Consider the following 26,406-nt stretch of genomic DNA (forward strand, 5'->3'; position numbering starts at 1 on the left):
ACATCTTAATAGTATGGGAATAAGAGACAGACAGTAGGCCTAGAAGAAGTGTTTAAACACTATGGAGATTAAGAATGGTACACAAGAGAGACAGAGAGACAGAGAAAGAGAAGAGAGAAGCCCTGTTCATACATGGATCCTGCAACATTCATGGGTTAAATTATCTAGCTGGTCTTTTTCCGCATTCAAGCACAGGTCTGATATGGAAATATTCGGTGGCAGGTGTTTTCCCAAGTGATGTGGTATTCCATGCATTATTTTCTGCTCATTACGGGTGGCAGAAGAAGAAGAGGATGGTGAAATGTCACACGGGCTGAACTAAACGATAGAGTTCAGAGTCTTTTTAATGCCTTCTTCTAATAACAGCTTCTGTTGCTGTTGGATACTTTTTTTATTCATTATTTTGAAAGGCGTTACTAATTATGTATTTGCAATGAATTGACAATAAGTCGACTTTTACCTTCTAGACTATGTGGAGCTCTTCAGTGCAACACCATTGTTTCTATGGTGGCTAAAATAAAGGCATTCATTATTTGTTTTAGAATTGAACTGTTGCTGTGTTTCCACTCGACCTAAGCTGGAAGATTTCCAGAAATACAGCTATAGGTCCTGAGCAGGCAAAGACTCCAGCTCCTCTCCCCACCCGACGCTGCGTATTTCAGGAATATTTACAAGTTAAGGTGCATGCAGTTTAGGGGCCAGAGAGTTTCCTGGACACCACAAGCTCACTCCTGGCATTCTTCCTCTTCTTCCTCTTCTTCCTGCTTGTCCTCGGGTATCTCTCCGACACACAGCAGCCCCAAAAGCCCAGCAGCTGCTGTCCTCTCCTGCCTGCTCGAGAAGGGGACCAGCCAGCCGGTTTTAGAGCGCTAAATTATCCATTAGATGTTATCAAGTTGTAGCAGGGCTATGCCATCCTGCTAGGAGCCATCAATCTTTCATAGGTCCCGGGCACGGCCTGCATTGGGATGCACTACCAGGACCTCCCCACCGCTCCCAGCACACCACCCGCCCCATCCAACTCACCCAACTGCACGCCAACGTGGACATGTACACAGGAGCACACAGTCAACAAACACACCATGCTGGCATAAATGCATCAAGGTACACGCTCTTGCACTCAAGCTCTGCAGAAACAAGCTGGATGGAGATTGTTTGGGGAACATCCAGTTCTACATTTCTAGCATTGTGTCCTTCATCCCCCTCGAGCTCACCCTGCTAAACAAAACATTTTGGGCCAAGCATCCATATTTTTTGCTGTCTAAACCCTGTTTCACTGCCCCTCACACTACCTTCCCTGAGATGCTCTCCCTTTTTTCTCTCCTCCTCTCCCTCCCTCCCTCCCTCCCTCCTGCTGCTTCTTGCCGTGGCCTGGCAGGCAGGCAGGGCAGACATGTTCAGAATGCGCTCCGGTAATGGGCTAATCAAAAATGCAAAACAATTGGCAATTACCGCGCGGGGCCCTAATGGTCATTAGAATTTACAACAAGGTAATGAACTGAGAGTCAGCTCAGCCCATGCATATTCATAAAGCAATCAGGCCTTTGAAGATTAAAGAAGCGCTTCAAATTTAAATGAGGGCGCCAGCATGTTATCAGTGAGATTCAGCCTGCAAAAGTAAAGGGTGCCTGGGACGGGAGTGTGCATTTATGAATGTGTGTGTGTGTGTGTGTGTGTGTGCGCTGTGGGGGTTGGGGGTCAGTTTGGTGTGGGGGATGGATGGAGGTGTAAGTATGTGTGTGCAATGTGCATGCATCTGTGCATAAGTAATGACGGTGTGTGTCGATCTCATTGGGGTGCCAACTCGTGCCTGCGTGCCTTTGTTTCAAGCGCAAACGACAGTTACATCAACATCACCATATAGCCTAAAGTGGTTCTAATAACCAAATTAACACTCTTAAAAATGAATGAGGCCCTATCTTCTGATCATCATTTAAAAGACGTGGGATTTGAATCTAAGATCAAATGTAACTTGAGCTATTAGGAGTCAATGAGCTTTTAAACCCAAACCCCCCCTGAGGAATACAGCAGCCTATTAGTACACATTCATGAAAAAGTGCAGCGGCAGACTTGGTTTGCATGCTCATGGACGCACTGAAGCCCTCTGAGACGTTCACACACACAGAGGGCTGTGAGTTTTCACGAGTGCAACGCCAGTGGCAGGGGCCCTCTCTCTGTCCTGTGTCTCTCTGGTCGAGATAAGGCTCGCAAGACACAGCTGTAGACGACCACCCGGCCGCACACAAAGGGTAGAAACAGACTCGCACAAACACGCACCCATAGACAGGCACGGTGTGACAGGCCGAGCCCAGCGCTGGGACCTGCAGTGGGACAGATAGTAGAGGAAGAAACATCACGGAGACAGATAGTGACCGGGATCAGTGGGTTCAGACGAACACGACGCCCTCGCCCTCGCCACTCTCCCTTGGCCTCAGCATTATCACCATGGGCGTGAGAAAGACAAAGCAATGGTCCTTCAGCACCACAGCTTAAAACACGACAGTCACAATAGGAGCCGCAGAGGTTGAGCTGACATACTGAATACGGGAGGTGATAATACGATACAGGAGACACAAAATAATTCAATGTGGATCGGAAGCAAACAGTGACCTAAATGAGGACATGAAGGATGGAAGACTTTGTTTTTTTAAAGAAGGTAAAAAAGAAAATGACTTTGTTGAAGTCTCTGTTCCCATTCTCACCCTAAACTAACCTGCCTGCTTCCTAAAATACCCCTTCGGTCCTTTTTGCTCTCATCCACCACTTCCTGAGCCACAGCTGTATCAAAAACACTTTTTCTTCTCTGTTTCTGTTCTGTCTAAAAATAAAGTCATTAACCTGCAGGTGGTGCAGCCGGCGGCTGGCGTGACAGGCCCTGATGCTGTCAGGTGACCCCTGACCCTGTGATGTGACTGCCTGCCACGCTATTGACAGGACAGCGGCAGGACACGCTCATTTCTGAGGATACTTTTTCATCTCGCATGACGTGGCTGTGGACAAACACGGTTGTTTCTGTCGTATAGCTTCGTTTGACAGTAGGTAGAAAGAGGCAGCAAATAGTGGGTGTGTTCGTGTGTGTCTTTGTGTGTGTGTGTGTGTGTGTCTGTGTGTGTGTGTGTGCGTGTGTGTGGATGTGGGTGTGTGTCTTCTGGCTTGCTCTGCAGCCAAATCTGCTGGAGTGAGAATGAGTGGATCTTGGAAGCCTTTGAGAGGTGTAGACACGCTAATGTGGCCAAAACTTTCCAGTCCCTCAAGATGAACCACTGGGGGGATGCGTGGAGAGAGAGTATATGAGAGAGAGTATGAGTGAGAGAAGGAGAGATAGGGAGACAGAGGAAAGGAAAGGAGAGAGAGAAAAAGACAGAGAGATGGAAAACAGAGGGGAGGGGGCTAAAATACGTATCATATGCTTCTGACAGATCTCATCAACTCGCAACACATCATGGGGCCTCTGCCACATTTATTACAGACAAAACACAGGTTCACAGGGGGGTTTACACTGTACGTGTGTGTGCGTGTGAGCGTGGGTGTGTGTGTGTGCGTGTGTGTGTGTGTGTGCGTGTGAGCGTGGGTGTGTGTGCGTGTGTGTGTGTGTGTGCGTGTGAGCGTGGGTGTGTGTGTGAGCGTGGGTGTGTGTGTGCGTGTGTGTGTGTGTGTGCGTGTGAGCGTGGGTGTGTGTGTGAGCGTGGGTGTGTGTGTGAGCGTGGGTGTGTGTGTGTGCGTGTGTGTGTGTGTGTGCGTGTGAGCGTGGGTGTGTGTGCGTGTGTGTGTGCGTGTGAGCGTGGGTGTGTGTGTGCGTGTGTGTGTGTGTGTGCGTGTGAGCGTGGGTGTGTGTGTGAGCGTGGGTGTGTGTGTGCGTGTGTCTGGGGGCATTGTTGTGTTTATAAAACAGGTTTGTCTGTGTACATTTGTGGGAGGGTGCATGCAAATACATACGCTTCTTTTTGTGTGCCTGCTTGTGTGTGTCCGTGTGTGTGTGTGTGTGTGTGTGTGTGTGTGTGTGTGTGTGTGTGTGTGTGTGTGTGTGTGTGTGTGTGTGTGTGTGCATACTTGAACTAGACTCCACCTGAATGGCCTGAGGCCGCGGTACCGTGGTTGTTAGAAGACAAACAGAGACACAGGAAGCCCAAGCAAGGACAGCACACACAAACACACACATACCTACCCTTAAGTACACGCACACACTCCGCTGTCAGTCACACACATAACAGCCACCTCAACATAAGTTCTGCTTCCTAAACCCGCAAAACGTTGCTTTAACACACAGATACACCTCCTCTCTCTCTCTCTCTCTCTCTCTGCCTCTCTCTCTCTCTCTCTCTCTCTCTCTCTCTCTCTCTGCCTCTCTCTCTCTCTCTCTCTCTCTCTCTCTCTCTGCCTCCCTCTCTCTCTCTGCCTCTCTCTCTCTCTCTCTCTCTCTGCCTCCCTCTCTCTCTCTCTCTCACACACACACACGTTTAGGCCCAGCCCATCCCTCAGGCCCAGAGCTCTGTGCCAAGTCTGGCCTGGCAGGGTCCACAGAGGGGTGTCCTCAGGCGAGGCTTGCCAAGTCAAAGACCCTTTCATGTTGAGCCTGCACGCCCAGAGTAGTAAAGCTTTAACAAACAGCCCGACACACACTCTTTCTCTCTCACACACACATACGGAAAGCTATAAACAGTTTAAGTGGTCAAAACCACACTCATACACACACACGTGCACACATATGCACATACATTAGTTTAACACCGCATCCACACTCGGGATGTAAACATCCACTAGACTTTAGCACTTGAATGCAGCCACAGCCACTAACACTCAATGCAACAACAAAGGCTGCCGAATCGCCGCCGCCGACAACATTCGTGGGTGTTTGGAGTTTGGCTTTGGAATACAAAAATGTCCTCCATGAAAAAGTCATCCTAAAGACCGTTCCTGTTCACCTTCATTAAAACTTTGTGGAGCCCACAGCCAAAAACAGGACCGATTCCATCAGAGCCCAGAGCAACTGTAGGATCAAATTAGAGTCCGTTTTTACAGACAATGGAGTGCTTATCTTGATAATATTAGCTGGTGTCCAATAATTACAACAGCATGCATCTGTGCCTTTTCAGTATCAATTAAAGTGATCACCGCAACAAAGGCACACACCGCATGTGGACTCGCAAAGCGACTGGTATGCACGCACATACACACTCGAAAAAGATATCACGACCAAGACGCCTCTCACCCCCCGCCACTCACACACACACTCCCCATGCACTGCCCAGCCCCCCAGTTCTGCCTGACAGATACCCAGTGTGTGTACGTGTGTGCTTATAGGACTGTGTGTGTGTGTGTGTGTGTGTGTGGGTCGGAGGGGGGCTGTGGTGGTTTGGAGAAAGGTGGCACCGTGCCAATAGGGAGCCTGCTAAATACCTTTGTCTCCACAACACACAGGGACAAACAGGACAGGCAAGCTGCTGCATGAAGACACTCTGCAGCCACAGAGAGGTGTTACAAGAAATACCGCTCGTTGTTTCGAATGTTTTCTTCCTCATAGAGGAAGAAAAGGCGAAAGGTGGCTGCCATAATTAACTCAGTATTGATTCAGAGTCCAGGTTACAATAGAGGCAGTGTGCTGGAAAGAGGCAGAAGTGTGAGATAGTGGTCGGTTTGAGCGGCTACAATGGCCTCATTAACACACATGGCTACACTGGCGAGAATGCAAAAGGTGCTAATGCTGGGATGGATAAATACAGGCCACAGTTATGTAGCAATACGAGCACAATAATGTGGAACCACACTCGTAAAATGTAGTGAAGAGAAACGATTTTGTAAAATTACTAATTATGGTACAGAGGACATGATAGTGCATCTTAAATCACAACAATGAAAAGCATCTTGCTCCAATTACTCAATGCAGGGAGACCAAACAATCATTTATTGCCCTGTTTACAATTTAGCCCGTGCAATAATGAATGTGAATGCAAATTAAAACTGTGCATCCCCTTCACCAGTGTGCCTGCTTAATCGTGGTTGTATCCTGTGACATAAATCCAGTTTTACACTGCGGTCACATAATTTGTGTGAGAAACCGTCATCTGCTCTTTTTCTGGGCCATCCATAATCTGGAGACAAGCGACGGTGTCCCTATGCATATCTTAAATTGTTTATCATGCAAATGATGGCACGCAGGCTGCTCTGCCCTCTTCTAACGGCCCAGAGCTCCAGACTGCAGACCCCAGCCCCAGCTGCAGCCATGACTCTCCCAGACGGCCTCAGCTGTCCCAAAGACGGAGACCGAGAGGCACGGCCTCCTCTCCGGCTCTGGGTGTATTGCAGACAACTGCCCCCCCGCCCCCACCCGACCCCCTCCACCCCACCTCCAAGTTCAACCATCCTGGGTGTCATCTCCTTCAGTCCAGCAGCTCCTTTCCTAAACCTTGCCCGAACCCTTGCCTGTATACGCTGCTGTCTATACAGACATTCATCTGCGGCAAAATGACATTTCAGGAGGAGGGTGGGGAGTGTAAGGGTCATATTAATTTGCGTGTACGCAATGCATATGCAGTAAATATTTAAGGGTGTGACTTATAATACACTCCCCTGGAATAAACTGGACATGAAGCCAGTCTGGCAGAGACACAGTATGTATTGAGATGCCTCATCTCAGTGTCAGCATCTAACTGAGCAGGGTGAGAGAACATGGCAGCTAGCATATGGGGCACGGGGGTGGCGCGCTGGCACTGCCAGTCTGTATCCATCAATCTTGGACACAGAAAACAGAGGCGGGGGGGGGAGGCTGGCGTTTATGCATATGTGGCTGACGTGTGGTCTATCCTGCACAGTTCTGTTTTACCCCCAAAAATCTTTTGCAGGTTTCTCCTTTTTCTTTATCTGTAATCTTGACCACAAATCGTTATCTTTGGTTTTACACAAAAACAAATGTTGTATCAGGATTACAACACTATCAATTGAAGTGTCACAAAACAACCAAATCAATCTACGCATCACGGTATCAAGCGAAGCCTGAGAGTTACACAATGCCAAGAGACATAAGGCCGATAAATAAAGCTCTCCTCACAATGCCAGTGACCTTATGATATCATGTGAAATCCACTGCATGATGATCCAAATGAGCACAGAAAAGCATGTCCGAACAGCTGACACGGCCAAGAGGCATGTTGGATGTTTTCGTGTGAGGATGTGTGTGGGTGCTCATACACAGGGCAGATGTTTAACAAACTGCACACAATTGAACAGTGGTCATTTTGTATGATCGCGGGCTGACTAGTTTACAACAGATAGCAGTCGTCCCTTCACGAAGCCGTCTGCAAAGCTGCACGCTGAATACCACAGAGCAGCAGTGCACGTTATTGAGCAGTGCTCTCCGTGCATTTAGCCTGAATTGACTTTAAATGAAATCTGCCCAGGCAATCATCCTAATCTGGCACATGATATTGGATATGTTAAAGGCAATGAATGAACATTCAGATAGGCTGGTCGGAATCAAACTCCACTCTGTGAAACCAGTCATAAGGGACACACGCTTGTTTGCACAGAGACTCGTGTTTTCACTTCAGCCTCATTGAGCCCCGGTGGACAAACAACAAACCGACCAGCCGCCGTAAGAAGTCCTTAATTACTCAAATCAAGAAAAACACTGACAATTAGTGGCTGTAGGGGTCCTCAAATAAACGCTTCTTCCTTGACAGTTCAGTTACATTCTTTTCTATCTCTTTTTAATTTTAGCATCAGAGTGAGGCTTCACAGGCGCATATTTGAGGGAAGGAGAGATATGGCGGCGTAATAAGCCAGGGAGGGATAGAGAGACATCTCTCACCACCACATGAGAGAGAACGTGGGGACCACAGGATCTGAGCACATCTGTGATGCAGCAACAAACCCGAAAGAAATGCATCTTTCTCTCTCTCTCTCTCTCACTCTCTCTCTCGCTCTCTCTCTCTCTCTCTCTCGCACTCTCTCTCTCTCTCGCCTCTCTCTCTCTCACTCTCTCTCTCTCGCTCTCTCTCTCTCTCTCACTCTCTCTCTCGCTCTCTCTCTCTCTCTCTCTCTCTCTCTCTCTCTCTCTCTCTCTCTCGCTCTCTCTCACTCTCTCTCTCTCTCTCTCTCTCTCTCTCTCTCTCTCTCTCTCTCTCTCTCTTTCATACTGGGTTTCTTTGTCTGTGTGTGTCTTTTTCACTGTCTGCAAATGTTTCCATTTCTCACAATCATTTCCAGCTCCGGCTGGTCTTCGTGTGTGTTCATGGTGCAGCTGAGGGACATTCACAGCTCCTATATGCAGCGGCAGCTTTTTCACACTCTGGTTATGCAGAACGGACCAACAGCAAGAAACAAAGAAGAATCTGAGAGAGCATCCCTTCTGAATAAAACTGAAATAAACTCTCTGAACCTGGAGAAGTGTGACCTGCTCCACACCTGTAGACCTCAAAGACTCACTGCCTGCTTTTGTTTTCCCTGCTCATTTGTTTGCTCTTGTGTGGCAGCCATTTTAAGCTCCCACTGTGTTTACCTGTGATATTCTCCTGCTTGGGGATTATTCCTTGCAAGGGTGCAGATAAACAATCCTCATCCTGCGGCGACACCTGAACGGCCACTTCCACGGGGCGACACACCCTCCGCGGGTGCTGATGGTGGGTCCGCGAGTGCGAGGAGGAGGTGGAGAGGGGAGAGGCGAGCGGGGAGGACGGCGGCCTGTCCAGAGGTTTGTCCATACAGAGGCTCCCGTGGCACTGCCTCCGTTTGTGTTCAATGAACAGCAGGATGTCAGCCAGGGGGAAGCGGGAGTGGCACTGGCCGCAGGTCAGCAGGTCCTGGTCCCCTTTTAGGGGCTCACCCTGAACCACTCCCAGCCTGGGGAAGTCTTGAGAGTCTTCTTCTGGTAAAACACCTGACAGCGGCTCAGCTGCACAAACAGATAAGAAAGAGGATTGTGAGTTCAGAGAGAGGTTGTGATTCTGTAGAGCTGGTAAACAAATGTGTCCTTGCTACAATAGATCAAGACATAGGACATAGGAATAAGGTCAGGCTGTAAGATATGTACAACAATATTTCTAGAAAGACAGAAAGAGCACACAGACTACTTCGATGAGGACTGACATGTTCAGCTTGCAGGCAGCAGCCAAACGATTAAGTTGCTTGACCCTCTTTATTGTGCTGCCAATCTCGCTTTTTTAATGAACCTAACACCTCTGAGAATCAAAAAATAGATTCTAATTTGAGTTCAAGATGATTGGTCCCCATTTCGTTAAAAGTGCTGGGATCTCATGAACCAAGGTCAGACATTGAGGGGTTGGATGTGGAGTAGGTCCCTGAAGTACTAGCAGAGAGAGAGAGAGAGAGAGAGAGAGAGAGAGAGAGAGAGAGAGAGAGAGAGAGAGAGAGAGAGAGAGAGAAAGAGCATTTTAAAAGAAGAAATCGAGCCACACGGTAAACGACATTCGGCGCCCGACTGGGATTTTGAGATAAGATGTGATGAATTCTTGCCGCCGGTTCAACCTTTAATTCCATGTTGGGTCAGACGAGAAGGTGGTGAGGGACCATGCAAGATACTCCCTGTTACCTGTATGTTCAACTGCATTAAATATGAGGGAATCTGCCCCTATTTTACTGGAGCTTATCTTAACCTGCTTATGCCATGGACATAGCGGGGTGTGTGAGGCAGCGTTAGGTGGAAAGATTTTCTTCAAACCAAATAATCTCATTTTGATGCCACGCAAGAGTGACGTGAATAACTTTGAAAACTAAAATATAATCCTTTTCTCAGACATCTGACTGCGGCAGAATTTAAAGTTTAGGCGAGTGAGTCTGTTTCACAACCAGGAAAATCACGAGGCCTCTTCATTTGATATTTTAGATGTGTATGGCTCCGAACACTGAATCAATCATTTCATTTCTGGGGATTTTTTTTTTATGTTAAAATGGAATAAAAAAAATAAAATGCATCAAGCATTCAGCTTAATTTCCTCTGCCTGTATAAATACGTAATTAAATATTCCTTTGCTACGTGATGACAGCTCAACATTGGCCCCAAAACAAGATCATATAAAGATTTTGTCGTGTTTTGTTGTCCGAATAAGTAATATGAATATTTTAAAACATAATTATTAAGCCAGATAAATTGTAACTGAGAACTGGATCTGGGTCAGATCCAAAAATATAAATGATTTAGGCTAAATAGAACCTCGCCAGGGCATGGAAAGTATATTTTTTTAAGTGTACATTTTTGTAAATAGTACGCAAACATATATACTATACACACCACAACTGCTTGTCTCTAAAACACTTGCTTTGGCTGCTTTGGCTGCATTTTCTTTGAATATTCTGAATATTTCAGTTTCCCGTTTTCCTCCGTTAGAAACCATGAGCATCGAATATACAATCACTTAGTTGTGCTCAAACGATCCTCTTCATGGTCTTGGTCAAGCAGCACAGAGATAAAGTAGTTCAAGTTCATTAATGGCCTATACAGGACTACAATCAGAGTGCGCCCCCCACTGGCAAACCTTTTGACAATTACACCTCAAATGAAGGCATTCATGTTGCCAGAGCATAATTGGTTTCAACCGAAATGGGAACAGCGTGCAGAGACACATCTACTGCAAATATAATTAAGGGCAAAATGAAATAAAGGCGCTTCTTATCTCCTCTTCTAACTTAAATATATTTGGAGACGTCTCCGCATTCACTGCTGACCATGAGAGTGTTTTAATTAAGCAGTCCCTGCTGTTATCAGCCTCGGGCTGGGAAATAAGTCTCCAGCAAACATAAACGCGTCTGGACAGGGCGGAAATCATATCACTCAATCTCAATCAATGCCCTATGATTTTAGCACAAACGCGCGTAAAGCCGCTTGCCTGCTTTCCTCTCCCATAGTTGTAAAACAGCATCGCGCACGGGGAATTCACGTGGATTTATACAGCATCTGCCCGATAATGAGGCTAAATAACATACTGCGCATTAAAAACACGACATTAAAACAGCAGCTGAGAGGGATTTGTGACACAGACACTATTCCGCCTACAACGCGCACGAGGTTTCTGCGCTGTAGATAAGTGGGCATGTAAGCGCCACTTCCCGGTGTACAAACCGGCTCAAACATCTGGAATTGCATTCTAACAACACAACGAAGTACGTGCGTTGTTGTGGTGGAATAGCTTTACACGATTCACCTGGAAAACTTCTGAGCGGAACGGCAGCAGGAGGAGGCTGGCGCTGCCTTCATATAGGCAAAGGTCCCTGGCCATAAAGCCCATGCATGCCCTTTAATGGCGAAAGAAACCTTGTGGGCTACGTTGTACAACACGGTTAACCTACACAAGTTGAAGCTCTCTGTCACGTTGTTTGAAAACTTCCACCGGATGATCCCATAATCAATGTTAAAGAACCTGTAGTCTTGGGTATGTTTGCATTTTTGGTCATTTCACTCAGGACAGCGGTGTGTCCGTGCGTGGCCGCCTCCTACCTATTCAAATTCCCCGAGGAAGTTGCCCTGTGCGTAAGAAAAGCTCGTTGAGAGGAAACAAACAGCTTCAATTCAGTCAAAATGCGATTAATCTCCACTTACGCGAAAACTCCCGTTTGCTCAAGTGCTGGGGTTTGCCTTGCTTGCGGCGAGACATGTTGGTTTAGTGGTGGCTTTTCGGCTGAGTTCACATTGGGAAATCCGTCCCTACAAGGTAGACTCCAAATGAAATATCTTCATTGATGCCTCTGACATCCGAATAGGAAAAAAAGAACTGCAGATCATACAGAGAGTGATGCGTCGCGCGCTACGGGCTGTGCGGACCTCTTCATGACTTTTTCGCAAAGAGAGAGTGATGGGGGTACAGCGATACCCCCCTGAGCTGCAAGTTCAAGTGCGGACGTGACGTTCCTGCGAACTTGAACGTCAGGAGATGCACGGACTGAGACAGAGAAAACATGGGCAGGGCGAAGGCGGCCAGTGGGAGGGGGACAAGCCGTAATAAAAACCAATGGACACTCATTATGGACTACCTATGAAGGGAAGGAGGGGGGAAACAGAAGAGAGGCCCCCAAGACACCAATGGACAGAGGGGATCAAGGGGGCTGGGCTAAGAGAGAGAGAGAGAGAGAGAGAGAGAGAGAGAGAGAGAGAGAGGGGGGGGGGGGAGTTGAGTTATCCAAGGAAGTGGAGGAGCAAAGCGCATGAACCAAACAGCGCTGTAGCAGAGATGTGGAGTAATAAACGCAGCTTTACTGCTCCATTCATATTTATTCGTTTATTTTCAGGCTGATGAATATTAATTTACAGTGTAGACTTGAGATTGTGTTTTCACATGAAGGTGGGATAAAGTGTATTTATTTCATTATGATTATATCTTATATTCATTTTTTTGCCATTTCAGTAAGATGCAATGTATTTGATTTTGTGGTTGTTGTTTTTAAATTATATTTAAGCTTTAATGAAGGGACTAATGAGGGGAAGATGCTCCAAAACAACTTTCGGATCCGTCTGTGGATGAATGCTGAAGCCTATAAAGTGGATCTCCTTGCTTTGGTTTGTATCCACAGTGCAAATGTTGACACACATAGAGTGAGATACAAATTAATATTAATATAAAATGATCCAATTGTGGAATCATTGTATTACCAATCAATAAAAATGAGGAAAAATGAATTAGGTTAAAGGTGTTAAATCAGATATCTCTCCATGAACAATGCACCAGTCTGTATAGAAACAAAGTGAAGCTGAGGTTGTTTCTCTTTGCTTATCTTAATGTTTTCATCTGACAGGTTGTCTGTGTGATAGATGTGCAGACACATCTCTTCACAGAAGAGGCTCCAACCGGCGAAATAAAAGCCTGTAACATATAAAGCCATATGGAGGTGTTAGAAAACACATTGCTGAACGTCACTGTAATATTATGTTACAGTGTTGAGCTATTGTATGTAAAATATATCCAGCCTATTTAAATGATTTGGCATTGCCGTTGAGTTTTTTACAGTTTTATTGTGATTTTTATAGCCTTTACTGAACAGGAGCACAAGCAGTAAAATCACATGCAGGCAAATAATGTGAGATTTGAAACTGGGAGCCAAAAGAGTAAACTAATTGTGACAAAAATCATTTCCACATTGTTTTATGCATAGCTGTAATTCTCCATCTGCTTTGATTGTGTGGTTGTTGTTTTTTTGGCAGAAGCTTGAAAGCATAATGTTTATCTTCCATAGCAGCACAATAAAACAACAGCTAAATGTTTTCATCCTTCAGGGACACCACGAACGATAAATGCAACAACGAAGTATGAAAAATATAAACAAAAGGCTAATAACTGCTGTGCTATGGAGGGGTAATATAACGATGCATGTCAGATAGATGAAGGTAATCTCAAGCTCGAGTCTTGTTATAATCATATACATTAAGTAAATGCCGAAAATCATACACATAGGCCTAAAAGCATTTTCTATTTAATATCTGTTTGGTTTCATATTGTGAACATATAATACAGAGACAGATGGAGAGATAATTCACACACACACACACAGTTATTGGTGAGAAATGCACCTGTTACTGGTGTTGGTATTCCAGACAGAGTAACTCGTCGTTTGGTTTGATTTCAGTAGATTCATTCTTCTTTTTTTGTCCAGTGCGAGTTTTAGTTATTTTGTGTTGGTGCCATGAACGCCTCACAAAAGGCCCCAAAATGCATCACAGCTCAATGCTTTGGCGCCATCTAGTGTGTTTTATTACAGATTGACTCCAATCAGACAGAGCATTGAGTTGGGATATACTGTATATACTGTATATATGTATATATTTAGATTCATATATTATTTAAATATATATATTTAATTATTTATCATAAAACAGAAAAAAAAGAGTTTTGTAGAAAAAATGTTAATACTCATCATAATTGATTCAAACTCAAATTGGCAGTAGTATTGACAATTATAGTACAAACTCTATAGATTTACACTTGCAAGACGCTTGACAGCCAAATAAATAAAACCAATAATAATGTAACAGATAGAGGATAGCTTCATGCTTTTTAATGGCCACACAAACACAATATTCTGAAGTCTAGAGATGCTGAATCTCTCTTTCACAACAATGTTATTCTGAAAAACGAATACCAAAACAATATTGCTAATACTACCACTCTATTCCATTTAAATAAAGGGTTGGATGCCCAAGATAATCAGCGTGCCTTTATATACCCAGTCTATAATATAATAATATATATATGATACAATATTTATGTCATTAATAATAATATAGGCTTTACGTTCATTATATTGCGTGTCCAAAATCCCCTATTACTAATCTAATGTGGGTCCCTCGCGTTTACTTTCAGTGTTACATAACCTCATGTGCGCTTCCTGTATGAGCACATAGCGCCACCGTGAGGCCACGCGCGGTGCTGTTGGTGGCGCTGGGCTGGGCAGCAGCGCTGTTGTTCATAATCCTCATATCGAATGCTGATTGTCCGTAGAGCACCTGGTGAGTTGCATCTCTGTTCCTCTGTTTCATTCGATATCCTGTTGTCTCTCGCCTTCTTCTCTGCACCGAGGATGGAGGCGACGGCGAAACGAGCATCGCTGTGTTTGTGCGACAAAAAAAAAAGAACCCATACGCGTCCATAACGGGAGAGCCGGCTGCACAACAGCAAACAGCCTCCATACCCTGATTTACAACTACACGTGATAACTGTTATCCGAAATGGGTCTAAATGAGCCTTTATTGGGCTTAAAGCGCGCGCGGACACGAAGAGAGATATCCTGAACGTTAAGGATCAGTACGCTTCAGATGGCAAGTGGGTATAAGCATTCACGACAGACACCCTGTAGCTGCACATGTATTTATAGCATAATAATGGTCCTTGTATATCATAAGGTTCCTGAGATGTTCCTCCCCGATATCACCGCTGCACTGAGACACGGCCTAGCTCATCCAATGTGCAGGCTCTGCCATTGTCCGACCGGAACACAGCGGCCACAGCGCACTTGACGTGTTGTGACTTACAGAGGAGACGTTGTGTCTTTGGAGAGTGGACGGAGCTGTGCGTGGGCAAGCGTCTAAAAGGGAAATCTGGGTCACTAGTAGAAGCCAGGCCAGTGAAAGGGTTAACGTCCATTCCTCCATAGGGAGAGAGGGGGGGGGGTCGAGTTGATGCTCAAAGAAAACGAGCCCCAGATATGACAAAGTGTGCGTAATTAAATCTCACATATTCACCCATGGCTTCTCCAGAGCGTGAGTCAGCAAGGCCTGTGTGCTGCTGATGCTCCTGCAGACAGGAGGAGGAGGAGGACCGGCTGTTCGTCTCAGTGAAAAGAGCTGTTGTGCTGCTTTCATGTGCATGACAAGTCTGACTACTGGGAGCAGAGATGTGGGTTTTCGAGGAAAAACATGATCTTTTCTGTGGCTTTGCCTCGCTTCCTGCCTCCGTCTTGACTGTGTGTGAGCTCTCTCTGAGGTTCTGCACAGCATCCAGTTCAATTAGCTGTCTCTCTCATCATTTAGCCCACGTCATCCTCACTTCCTCCTTCTCTTTGTACAATATCGAACTCCTACAATTTGTTTTGGTGGCGTCTCTGGTGAGTATTTAAATTAGTGAGTTTAGTAGGATGCCGATCTGTAAACTGTTGGTCTTTTTACACTCGCAGTTCTTCTCTCATGTTGTTTGCTGCACGACAGCAAAAGATGGGCATGCCAGTGTCCTCGGGTGATACCTGAAATAGAAACTGTGCATATGACACACACACACACACACAGATGTTGTTTTCTGTCATTTTGTAAAGCAGCGTGCCTCATTCTCGCCTGTTCACTCTGTCATTTATCTGTTTATTGATCATGAATAGACTCGCAGATAGATAAATAACACTGTTCCTGTTTTCAGGAGGATGCATTAGGGGTCAAAGGTGAGCTCGTGAGGCAGAGATGAGTCTGACTTCCTGGTTCCTGGTGAGCAGCGGGGGTACGCGTCATCGTCTCCCCAGGGAGATGATCTTCGTGGGGAGGGACGACTGTGAGCTGATGCTGCAGGTACAACACTGCAGACACAAGCCTCTGAGCTGTCTCCTCCTCATCTGCACTGGATTATGATCTGAAGCGCTGGGATTAGCGTTGGTTACAGTGATTGACTGGATTCTGTGTGTTTCAGTCCCGCAGTGTGGACAAGCAGCACGCGGTCATCAACTATGAGCCAAACACAGACCAGCATAAAGTCAAGGACCTGGGCAGCTTAAATGGGGTGAGTGTTTCTGTGTCTTCACCGCTTTATACGTCTGTTTAGAGAAGAAACAATCTCTGATCTCTGAGAGAAACTATAACCAGAGTCGTATGACATCAATGTGATTGTTGTACACTGACACGAGCAGGTTTTCACATCCATCTGCTGACGGGGGAAGGGTTCTCTTCTCACCTTAAACTGCTCTTCAACACGTGCACCAACTTCTAAAATAGTTTGGAGCCAATCATTATTCATATTTTGATGAGTATTAACATTATTCTCACTCACTGTCTATTTGTGTTTGCAGACATTTGTGAATGAAGTCAGAATACAGGAGCAAATCTACGTCACACTGCAAATTGATGACAAATTGAGGTTTGGGTACGATATCCTTTGAGTCTGATCGTGTGTGTTATACTCAGTGGCATGCAGCACAAGGTCAGTGCACATGAACACCACTGTCACTTTATCTGTTCCTAAATAGCTGTGAATGCTCATTGCACGCTGCCTGCTGCATAATAGATACGCTATCAGTGTGTGTGTGTGTGTGTGTGTGTGTGTGTATCGCCCTTGCAAAGAGCTCACCGTCTTCTACCTTAACCTGCCTCACATACCAACCTGTTCACTGTGGTGCGAGGGGAGCTGCATATTCCAGAGGAGGCCCTGAAGGTTAGGCACCTTGTGACAAAGTCATTATGTCATCTTTTTATGTTTTGCCTCCGTCTCTCTAAACTGTCCTCCCCCCCCCCCCCCCCGTACATCAGCACGAGAAGTTCAGCAGCCAGCTGCAGCTGAGCCAGAAGAAACCTCCAGAGGGGGAACCGTGTAAATCTGAGGCTAAAGTCTCCGAGGCAGCAGCAGCAGCGTGTGACGGGGCCTCCGCCAAGCCCCCCGAGGCCTCCGCCAAGCCCCCCGAGGATAAGACGACAGGTGAGAAGGACTGAGGATGCACAGGACACGGGGTGCAACACTGCATGAGCGCATCAAAGACACAGACATCAGTCTCCCGATGACGCTTTCACAAATAACGTACAGTGACGGTTAGTTATGTTCAAAAGCGTTTCAGTGCTGAAAAGGTTGATTCATTCAGATGCATTTCGATTTTGACTAATTTATCAATCAAAAAGTGAAAACATTTGCCGGTTCTTGCCTCTCAAATTTGAGTTTTATGTCTTTGAAAACTGAAGGCATCTGTGTTTTGGTGAGTTAGTCCGACAACAAAAGATTTTTTTTTCGAGTTTGTTTTGTTTCACAAATTTCTGACCCTAAAATGTAATAAATACATCGATAAACACAAAAAATGTGTGCTTCTAAACCATTAGTCATTGTTGATATCGTCCTTGTAGATGCTAAAAGCTGTTTTAGTTGTTGTAAATGCAGTCGTGCCATTCCCATGTAAGATGAAGGTGACTGGTTGTTTTCGCCAGGAGACGCAGCCGCGTTGCACAGAATCACGCCGCTCTACGGTCGGCCTGCCTGGTGGGGAGATAGTGACCCGAACAAGCAGCAACCCGGGAGGCCAGAGGAGAAGAGCTCAGATCGGAAGAGAGAGAACGCTGATACAGGTTTACAACACTGCAAAAAACAACTTGTGATTGTGAAATATCTCTATTTTACACAACTTTAAATATGTTCAGTCCTGATGAATATATTGCTGCATGCTTGCTTTCATTCTGACAGACATCAAGAAGAGTGCAGAGGTCCCAAAGTCTGCCCCGCAAACAGCATCCAATCAGGAGCCGAGCTATTTTGAGATCCCAACCAAGGATACTGCCTCAGCAGGTAAAGTGAGTGAATCCCGCTCGCAGGAACTAGAGGCTGGTGCCTCTTCTGCTGCAGAGGCCATCCATGGCCACGCCTCCTTCACCATCGAGTTTGACCCCGGGGCGTCAGCTAAAGTGACCGTCAAAGACCGAGTGGCAAAGGTTGGACCGGAGACCAGGCCGCGTCCTAAAAGGGCTGTCGGGGAGGAGCTGAGTCCCCTCCAGACAGCCATGGTGGCTGCCGAGGTTAAGGTCGCAGACTGGCTGGCCCAGAACGAGCTGCCGCTGGCTCTGAAAGACACGGTTGCAGAGGATGACGGGGAGAGTGTGAAGAGTGATGTGCCCGTACAACTGAAGAGTCTTAAAGGTGTGTGAAGCCATCTGTATTTAACTTAAGTGATGTGTGTATTTCCTGCTTGTTAGTATCAGTTAAATTCGATTATATTCGCCTCCTTGTCTCCTACATTCTGACCCCATTACCTTCTTCTCTACCTCTCTCATGCCAGGCAGTAAACATGAGGACGGGACTCAGAGTGACTCAGAGAACGCACTCGGAGAGCAGCGCAGGGCTGCGGCAATGGAGCAACGCTCCTGGGGGCTGTGGGGCGGAGCAGGGATGAAGATCAGAGAGGGTCGCGCTAACGTACCGGAGGGGCTCTTCGCAGAGGAGGACAGCCCCGCTCGCCGTCGCAAAACTTCCACTTCCAAATTGGCAAGTGGGTTCACGGCGAGGCGACGTGGAGAGGCACCACGTCAGCAGAGTGGCCGTGATGAGTGCTATCACCATGGGGATGATTACAGTGACAGAGGGACCTATACCATTGAGCTGGAGAATGGAGACCACGAGGAGGAAGAGGCCAGGAAAATGATTGACAAGGTGGCGAAGAAGAACCGATTCCGATGATATCATAGAATGATCATTTTCATACATGTATGCGTACGCTTGTTTACCTTTGCATGTGTGTATGTTGCAGGTGTTTGGTGTGGATCAGCAGGAGGCTGTGTGTGTGTCCAGGTTGGGGGTTGCCGACCAAAGAGAGAGGCTCACCTCCCAGAGGTCTGGGATGGGAGACAGAGGAAAACCTGGACGCATGGAGACAGAGGTGCAAAAACCTAAAAGCGTTTCAATTCAAGCTTGACAGGCGTCTAAAGACGATATTTGATCTGACGTGCTGTCTTTGTGCAGGTACTATCTGAGCAGCTGATGGTGGGTGGTCCTCGCTGGGTCTCGCAGTGGGCTACTCTGGCTGCCAGTCACATTAGGACAGACCCTGAGGGGTCAGGAGGGGAGAGTCACATCATGGTCACAGAGGACAGAGGTACACAAACGTTTTGGTTGGTCTGCTCATTCGAAGCTAAAGTTACATCGTGTGGCTCCTGCACATTTTTCAGCATTATACAAATGACAGACCTGACAATTCATTCAAGTATGAAGAACACAATGACATCGCATGGTTCATTTAGTAGAAATAGAATCGCTGAACCAACACCAGTGCATCAACTCTACCAGCATGCACCATTGATATCACGCCCATTAATCAGAGGATCCACTTCACCAACAATAGCTCGTGTTTTTTCTCTACTTTCAGCTGAAATAAGTGAGTCCAGCCACTCAGCCTCCTTTGCCTCGTCTGGATACACAGAGCGTAAAAGGAGAACCCTGCCCCAGCTCCCTGCTGAGGAGCTCGCCCTCGGAAGGAGGACCCCAGGCGCAGGCCTGCTTACAGATATGGGGGAGAAGCAGGACACGGAGCTACAGGAGAAGGAGAGCCAGGAGGAGAAGATGGCCAGGGGGAAGAATCGCTCCAGTCATGGCACTGGAGGTGTGGGCAGTCACGGCGGTAGCCCCAGTCGCTCCTCACCAGCCAAGTCGCAGGACAGTGCTGGTGGGAGATCAGGCCAGTCAGGTGCGTTGGCCAAGCTCCCCCCTCGTCCACTGACCAGCGGGGGGAAAAGAATGGAGGAGGTGCGGAGGAGGGAAGAGGAGAAGGCCAGGGAAAGTAGTGGGAAACCTTTGCTGAGGCAGGAGAGCTTTACTGTGGAGAAACCAAGCTCCAACGTGCCCATTGACCTCCGACCTCGTATCGATGGGCTCACGGGCTGCAGAGCTCAGAGTAGGGAGACTGGCATTGACAGCGCCGCACTGCAGAAGGACTCGGACGCTGTGGCTGCCTTTTTAGAGACGACCGTTTCAGACCAAGGCGATCCACCGAGTCAGTCCATTGAAGGCTCCATCTCGCCGGAGTCAGACGTGGACACAACCAGCACAGTCAGCCAGGCTGACGGAGCCAGAAAAGTCATCCAGAAACGGCGGACTCTTGCAGGACAGCAGAAGGAGAGAACGGTAGTGTGCTCGTCGGGGAAGGGCCCCGCCTGGAGCAGAGAGACCCAGGACAGGAGGGTCAGGATCAGGGCATCTGGTCCTCCGCAGCCCAGTCGCCCCTGGACTTCCCAGGACCTCACTGACGATGACGTCAACTCCAACTCACTCCTCTCTGACTCCCAGCACACCTCTACACGGGAGTCTAGAAGCTCAAACACCAGAGCCCAGACTGGGAGCACAACTGTGGGGGCTAGCACCAAGTCTAGTCGGGCTAAAGCCTCCCAGGCCCCAACGTCTGCTGCAGCCAGTAAAGCCACGAATGCTCCCAAGCCCAGGCCCACCAGGGCGTCCCTGCTGAGGCGAGCCCGGCTGGGGGACTCCTCAGACACTGAAGCAGCTGAGCTCGACCGGATGTCGGTAGCGTCGGAGGCCTCCACCGCTAGTTCCGCATCCAGGACAGGCATGGCAAGAAGAGGGATGTCCAGGATAGAGGCGCTGGCGCAGCCGAGGAGGCCGAGGGTGGGCTCCCCGTCGGCCCAGAGTGACTCGGAGGCCACTGTGACAAGGAGCCGGGGTCTAGGGGCCCAGAGCGCTGCAGGTGATTATGCCATCAGACAAGGACTGAGAGGATCCAATGTGACCTCAGTGTCTGGACCCAGAGCCAGGGCCAACAGCGCCTCCAAGCTGCCCGACAAGAACAAAGCCACTGCCTCCTATGGACATGTCCCACCTGCCTGTGAGTAGTTACACAGTAAACCATTTTCTTTCAGGTGAAATGGAAATAGTGTTTCCGTTCATGCATTCTGTCTGAACAGTCGAATGATCGTGTGTAATGTGAAAGGATTCGCTGGTAGTGACGAATCCACAGAAAATGATCACCCTGTACCAGAACAGAGCTAAAGGGACACTGAACATTGACTTCAGTGCGTCAGAAAGGTGGCTCCAAATCAATACGAATCGTGCTCTGTGTCTGCAAGCTGTGTAAATAGGCAACTGTTTTCTAACCCTTTCGCCATATCGACCTTAACTTCCATTCTCTCCTGACATTAGCTGGCACTCGGTGGCGCCGCGCGCCTGTGGAGTATGCCTCCACGTCGGAGGACGAGTACGGCTCAAACCGCCACGTAGCCAAGCAGAGCCACGCACGGCCGTTCCCCTCCACTCGGGTAGCCCAGCTCGGAGGTTCAGCCCCGGCAACTCCGAATGCTGCAGGCCTGTCTGCCCTGAGGCAGAACTCCAAGGAACAGGACGAGTACATGAGAGACTGGACAGCGCACAGCGAGGAGATAGCCAGGTACGTGGGTGAGAGGTGCTCGGAAAGATGTATTTGACGTATCGTAGATGGTGATTTCATATTTGTGTTTGTCACATTAGGATTAGCCAAGACCTGGCCAAAGACCTCGCCATGCTTGCCAGAGAAATTCATGATGTGGCCGGGGAGATCGACTCAGTCAGCCCTGCAGCCACTGACCCTGGAGTTCCGGTAGTCAACGCCTTACGACATTTATATTTCTATCTGCCAGATTAGACATATCAAAATATCAAGATTTGTATTTATTTTCTGCTGATCAGATGCAGGGGCGTGTATTTGATGGCAGCTCGGACCTGAGCGGTCCCTCTGCGGAGCCCAGCAGCGCTGTGGGAAGCAACGGGCGGTCTGTGGAGCTTCGACCCCGGAGCTCCGGTGGACAGAGCTCCCGCTCCATCCGCCGACAGACATGGAACAGAGAGGATGTCAGTCCCTGTGCTCATATCAAACGATGCTCAAACTATACAGGCACTCTGTGTACCATCACGCATGTGATTCTCTTTTAAGTCTTTATTTAAAGTGCGAGTGAGCAGAAATACTCTGTGTGTGTGTAAGCACACCTCCACAGCAGCTTACTGGTGCAGCATACTGTACGTTTGTTGACAAATTGTGCAGCACATCAACATGTCAGTGTGTACCACAGTGTGCCACTAGAGGGCGCTCCCTTCATGCCAACAACAGCACAGTCGCCCCGAAACAGACAAACTGAGCTGATGAGACAGAATATGATCGTAAATGCAAATACAGTCAAAGCTATAATTCAGCTAAATTGCACATAATTTCTCATCGTCATTGATTGTATTGTTTGATTGAAAAGTGGCATGTCTTTGTTTTGTCATCAGGCGGTGTTGGACAGTTTGCTGTTGGCGTCTGTTACTCAGCTCTCAACGAGGATTCGTCAGTCTGTCGACAAAACGTCCTGCAAAATCAGGTGAGCGTCGCGTTCCGTCCTGTTGTTGCATCACGAAACAGGACTGCGCTGCTGCTGTAATTTGGTGTGAATAAAATGCTGGTTATACTGCGGAATGGACGGATGCAGGAAAGAGTTGCTGTTGTTAGGACTCCTGTGCGTGTTTGATGTCAGAAATAGGCCAAACAACACATTTTGAGTGGCACATCACAACGGTTTACACTGACAACCGGCTGCACGTCGCACTAATTATCACACGCGGGACGACAACTCATTCCCACAATCTACAGAATGAGATCAGTCCAACAGTCAACTAATGCATCGATCAAAACGTATTTAAAGACATGCATGTATTTCTTACTTTGATCTATTTGTGTATCTGCTCGGCCTCCAGGATCCTCTTCAAGGATAAAGAACGAAAATGGGAAGAGATTGAGAACAAGCTGCAGGCTGAGCGTGACTCCTTACTCCTCAAGAGCTCCAACAAGGTGACGAGCACACCTCCTCCGCATGTCTGCGTCGTCTGCTGAAGGAGACAACACAGTGATGTGTGTCAGCCACATCTGCAGCGTCCACCTTTTGACTGAAATATCTCAGATTGCCACAACATTTGGTTCAGACATTTATTCTCCCCTGAGGTTGAATTGTGTTTTCTGTGGTTATCACTCCACCTTTCCTCCAGCGCCAGAAAGTCCAAAATGTTTTTTGGGGGAATGTGTAGGGAGGGTTTCAGTAATCGTTGAAAATATTGTGTTTGAAAAAAAGAAAAATGTGAAAACCATTTTAAAGTCACGCCTGAATGCTGATGTGGTGTATACGGCTGGTAATAACGTAAGCTTTACAGCTACCACTTCATACATTAGACTCTAATGTGCTGAAGGATGATACACAATATTCACTGTTAACTTTTACAACAAAATCTGTTCAAACGTTATGTTTGCAAGTGTAAAGAATTGTATTGTGCCCGTTGATTGAGAAGCTTTTAGTTTCCAGACAGATTCATTTCAGGGAAGTCGAATCAGCTCAATATTTGGTTTTTGGCATAAATGAATACAAAAAGACAGACACTGAAAGGCCCTTTTTTATGGCTACAGTAATGAATTATTTTGCTTAAGTATTTGTGTATGTCAATAATGCATTAGCTTTTCAAAGGGTGAGATTAATGTCATACAGTTTTAAATCCACTCCTCCTCTCTCTGTAATCCTTCAAACCTCACGATATCTGATTACTTACAGGAGCAATCACAGTGAGTGCTGACGGTTTGATTCGATCCCACAGACAGCTGCAAATCAAAGACACTTCAGTCGTGCACATACCATTTAGCTGACCTCGCTAATTCCCTTTTCGGAGGGCAGCGCGCACCAAATATGGTTGTTTTGATGGAGAAAGAAAGAGCTTTGCGGGTGCAAAAAGTTACGAGTCCATAAAACTTCAGCCTCTCTCGAGGGCAGCGTCATAAATCCTGCCTTTAACCCGGCCCGGCCTCAAGTGAACCCCTGAAGAGAAATGTCTGTCCACCACAGTCAAAGGGCTCGTAAAGCATTACTGAGCGCACGTGGCACCACTCCCAACTTATTCCTGCAGCGAAGAGATGAATGGACTTGATTTATTTGGTGCATGAACTTTCCCTTACTTCATCAAATCAACCAATTTAAACGTTTCATTTATGTTCTCTTCAAAGGAGATTTCAACCATTCTTCAAGACCTGAGGAGAGTAGAGAGACAACTGCTCGGTATGGATGCTTTTCTTTTGTTTTCAGGGAAATATCACACGTCAAATTACAAGTGGGTGTAGTGTGAACTGTCTGAAGCTGTGTTCAATTCAAGAGTACTCATTTCAAATGTTTGTCCTGCGCCAATCTGACAGTAATCGACATGATGGTGGACCCAGACGGCACCCTGGATGCCCTGTCCAATCTGGGCCTGACCAGCCCTCTGACTGGGCAGAAGATCGGCCCTGGGACTCGGCAGGGCTCGTCGGTGTTGCACCCTGGAGCTGAAGCTTCCTCCGGCACAGTCTCCAGGCCTGAGGGACGGGCCGCTGAATCCTCCAGGCCTTTACACCACGCAGAGGTGGCAGAGCGAGACGCAGGGCCCCAACAGGGCCCTAGATCCTACAACTGATACTCCAAGGACATAGTTCAGTGTGCATCCTTTCTGTTGGACATATGAAGCTGTGAGGTAAGAACATTTAGAGGAATTTGGTTTCAGACGAAGGAGAATGATGCCTATCAGGTGGAAGAGCCTGACTGCGTAAATGTACTTCAAATTGACTCGTGACGGGACTTTATTAAAGTCCAACACTACCAAATAGCAGCTCTCGTCAGATATAGAAACGAAAACGTAACAGCATTATAAAGAAGCCGTGACATAATATACTGTGTGTTTGTGTTGCAGCTCATTCTTATTATCTGTTATCCTTAAAAACATTTGAGAGAAAAAACGATGTAAAAGATCAGAAGATTTAACGTTAAAGATAAGACACATTAAACACATTTATGTTTTTATTACAAGCCTTAAAATCTTTCTGTAAAATCTTAAGTCCAATGCAGGAATCCAAACTATAAAGGTGCAAAGCTGTCAAAAAAAGGATTCAGTGTCAAGTGTTCTTCTATCCTGCCATAGAGTTATTTATTAAAATGAATATATTGTTGGCCTGTTGCGATTGCAATCCCTAAACCTGCCTCAGTAATGATTTTCACCAGAAAAGAACTGGGTCTGTACAGTATGTACCAGTGTAAATGTTTATTACAGTTCAATTAAAAATCCCATCCATGCCTTCTTTCCTGTGGCGATGTCATTTAAAACCAGTGTATCAAAGATAGACCGTGTTTTTTAATAGAAACTATAAAATCAAATGTAGCCCCCAACAGGTTTTACTCTTCCAAATGTGTTTTGTCACAAGTGCCCCGGATCAAACAATCATTACAGTCGGAGATGAGAAATGTTAGAGTGCACAGGAGCTGGAGGCGAACTTTGTTTTGCACATTTCAAAGCCGACGTAATTATGTTATTATTCATCTGTGAGTGACCGGGACACGACGTTCCCCCACGACGCTCCTCCATCGTGTTCTTGTCCTCGACGAAAAGCAAAGCAGGGTGAAAGTCGGCCGGCCGTAGACGAACAGTTTGTCAAATTATTTTCTGATTACAAACAAGATGTTGTGTTTGAACCAGCGTAGACGGGGGGGCTACCTCCATATTGCTGTTAACGATGCAATGAAAGGATGGACAGTGTAATGACTGTCGGTTTCCCAGTGTCTTGCCTCATACCAATGTTTACACATGAATGTAACCTGATCAAAACTGTTGGAACATTTGAGCCAAAACGACTTGAATACAGATTGATAATTGCATTTTGTGCTCAGCACCTTCTGTACTTTATCTTTTATTCTGTTCGAGCATTTGGAGAATTTTTGTTGAGATGTTTTGTATGAAGTTTTTTTTTTTCTTTGTAATGATGTGTTGACATTGCAATACCGGCGTATTGTTTGTCTCATTTTCAATAAAATGCATGATAATCATGAGCTATTTTATTTCTTGTTTTTTTCACAGTTTTGATCAAATGTGTGAAATAGTTTTTGACAGCGGTGGAAAGTAACTAAGGACATTTAAGTCCTGTGCTTAGTTTCAAGGTACTACTTGAGTATTTACATTGTTTGCCACTTTACACGACTACTCCATGGAGCTGAAAGCTTCACAGTCATTGGTGTCTGCTGGGTGTGTAAACACGCAACTGGTTACTAATAAATCCGCTAAACAAAGATAAAAGTAAAAAAATCCCTTTTTGGTAACTGGCATTGTGGTACATATATTAAAAGTATTTCAGCGCTTCTTTAACATTCAAAAGGAAAAAGGTGTCAAATAAAGTAAGATGAAATTGTCTCAGACATGAGGTCAAACGCTGAGTACTCCATTTAAGTTT

The 26,406-nt window shown here is 46.6% G+C and overlaps 2 protein-coding genes across 2 annotated transcripts in view; one reads left to right on the forward strand and one right to left on the reverse strand.

Annotated features, from left to right (window-relative positions):
* Positions 1-11,677, reverse strand: part of LOC306784343 (B-cell lymphoma/leukemia 11A-like) — a 33,324-nt gene extending 21,647 nt beyond the window's left edge. Inside the window, exons 1-2 of the mRNA XM_079278271.1 lie at positions 11,549-11,677; positions 8,495-8,887 (exon numbers count right to left, since the gene is read on the reverse strand). Coding sequence (XP_079134397.1) covers positions 8,495-8,887; positions 11,549-11,603 — 448 coding nt within the window. The 5' untranslated portion in view covers positions 11,604-11,677. The remainder of the gene's footprint in view (positions 1-8,494; positions 8,888-11,548) is intronic.
* A 4,206-nt stretch (positions 11,678-15,883) lies between these two features.
* Positions 15,884-24,605, forward strand: cep170ab (centrosomal protein 170Ab; the record flags this gene model as incomplete). Its single annotated transcript, XM_079278574.1, has 18 exons — positions 15,884-15,988; positions 16,107-16,196; positions 16,483-16,561; positions 16,786-16,844; positions 16,940-17,105; positions 17,603-17,740; positions 17,856-18,305; positions 18,445-18,815; positions 18,913-19,041; positions 19,125-19,257; positions 19,528-20,997; positions 21,312-21,555; positions 21,636-21,744; positions 21,834-21,995; positions 22,413-22,501; positions 22,875-22,968; positions 24,163-24,214; positions 24,349-24,605. 18 exons carry the CDS (start codon positions 15,884-15,886, stop codon positions 24,603-24,605), a joined length of 4,197 nt encoding a protein of 1,398 aa, XP_079134700.1.
* Between the last annotated feature and the right edge of the window lie 1,801 nt (positions 24,606-26,406).

Source organism: Melanostigma gelatinosum (genome assembly GCF_949748355.1).
Source record: "Melanostigma gelatinosum genome assembly, chromosome: 11".
NCBI classification, from domain to species: Eukaryota; Metazoa; Chordata; class Actinopteri; order Perciformes; family Zoarcidae; genus Melanostigma; species Melanostigma gelatinosum.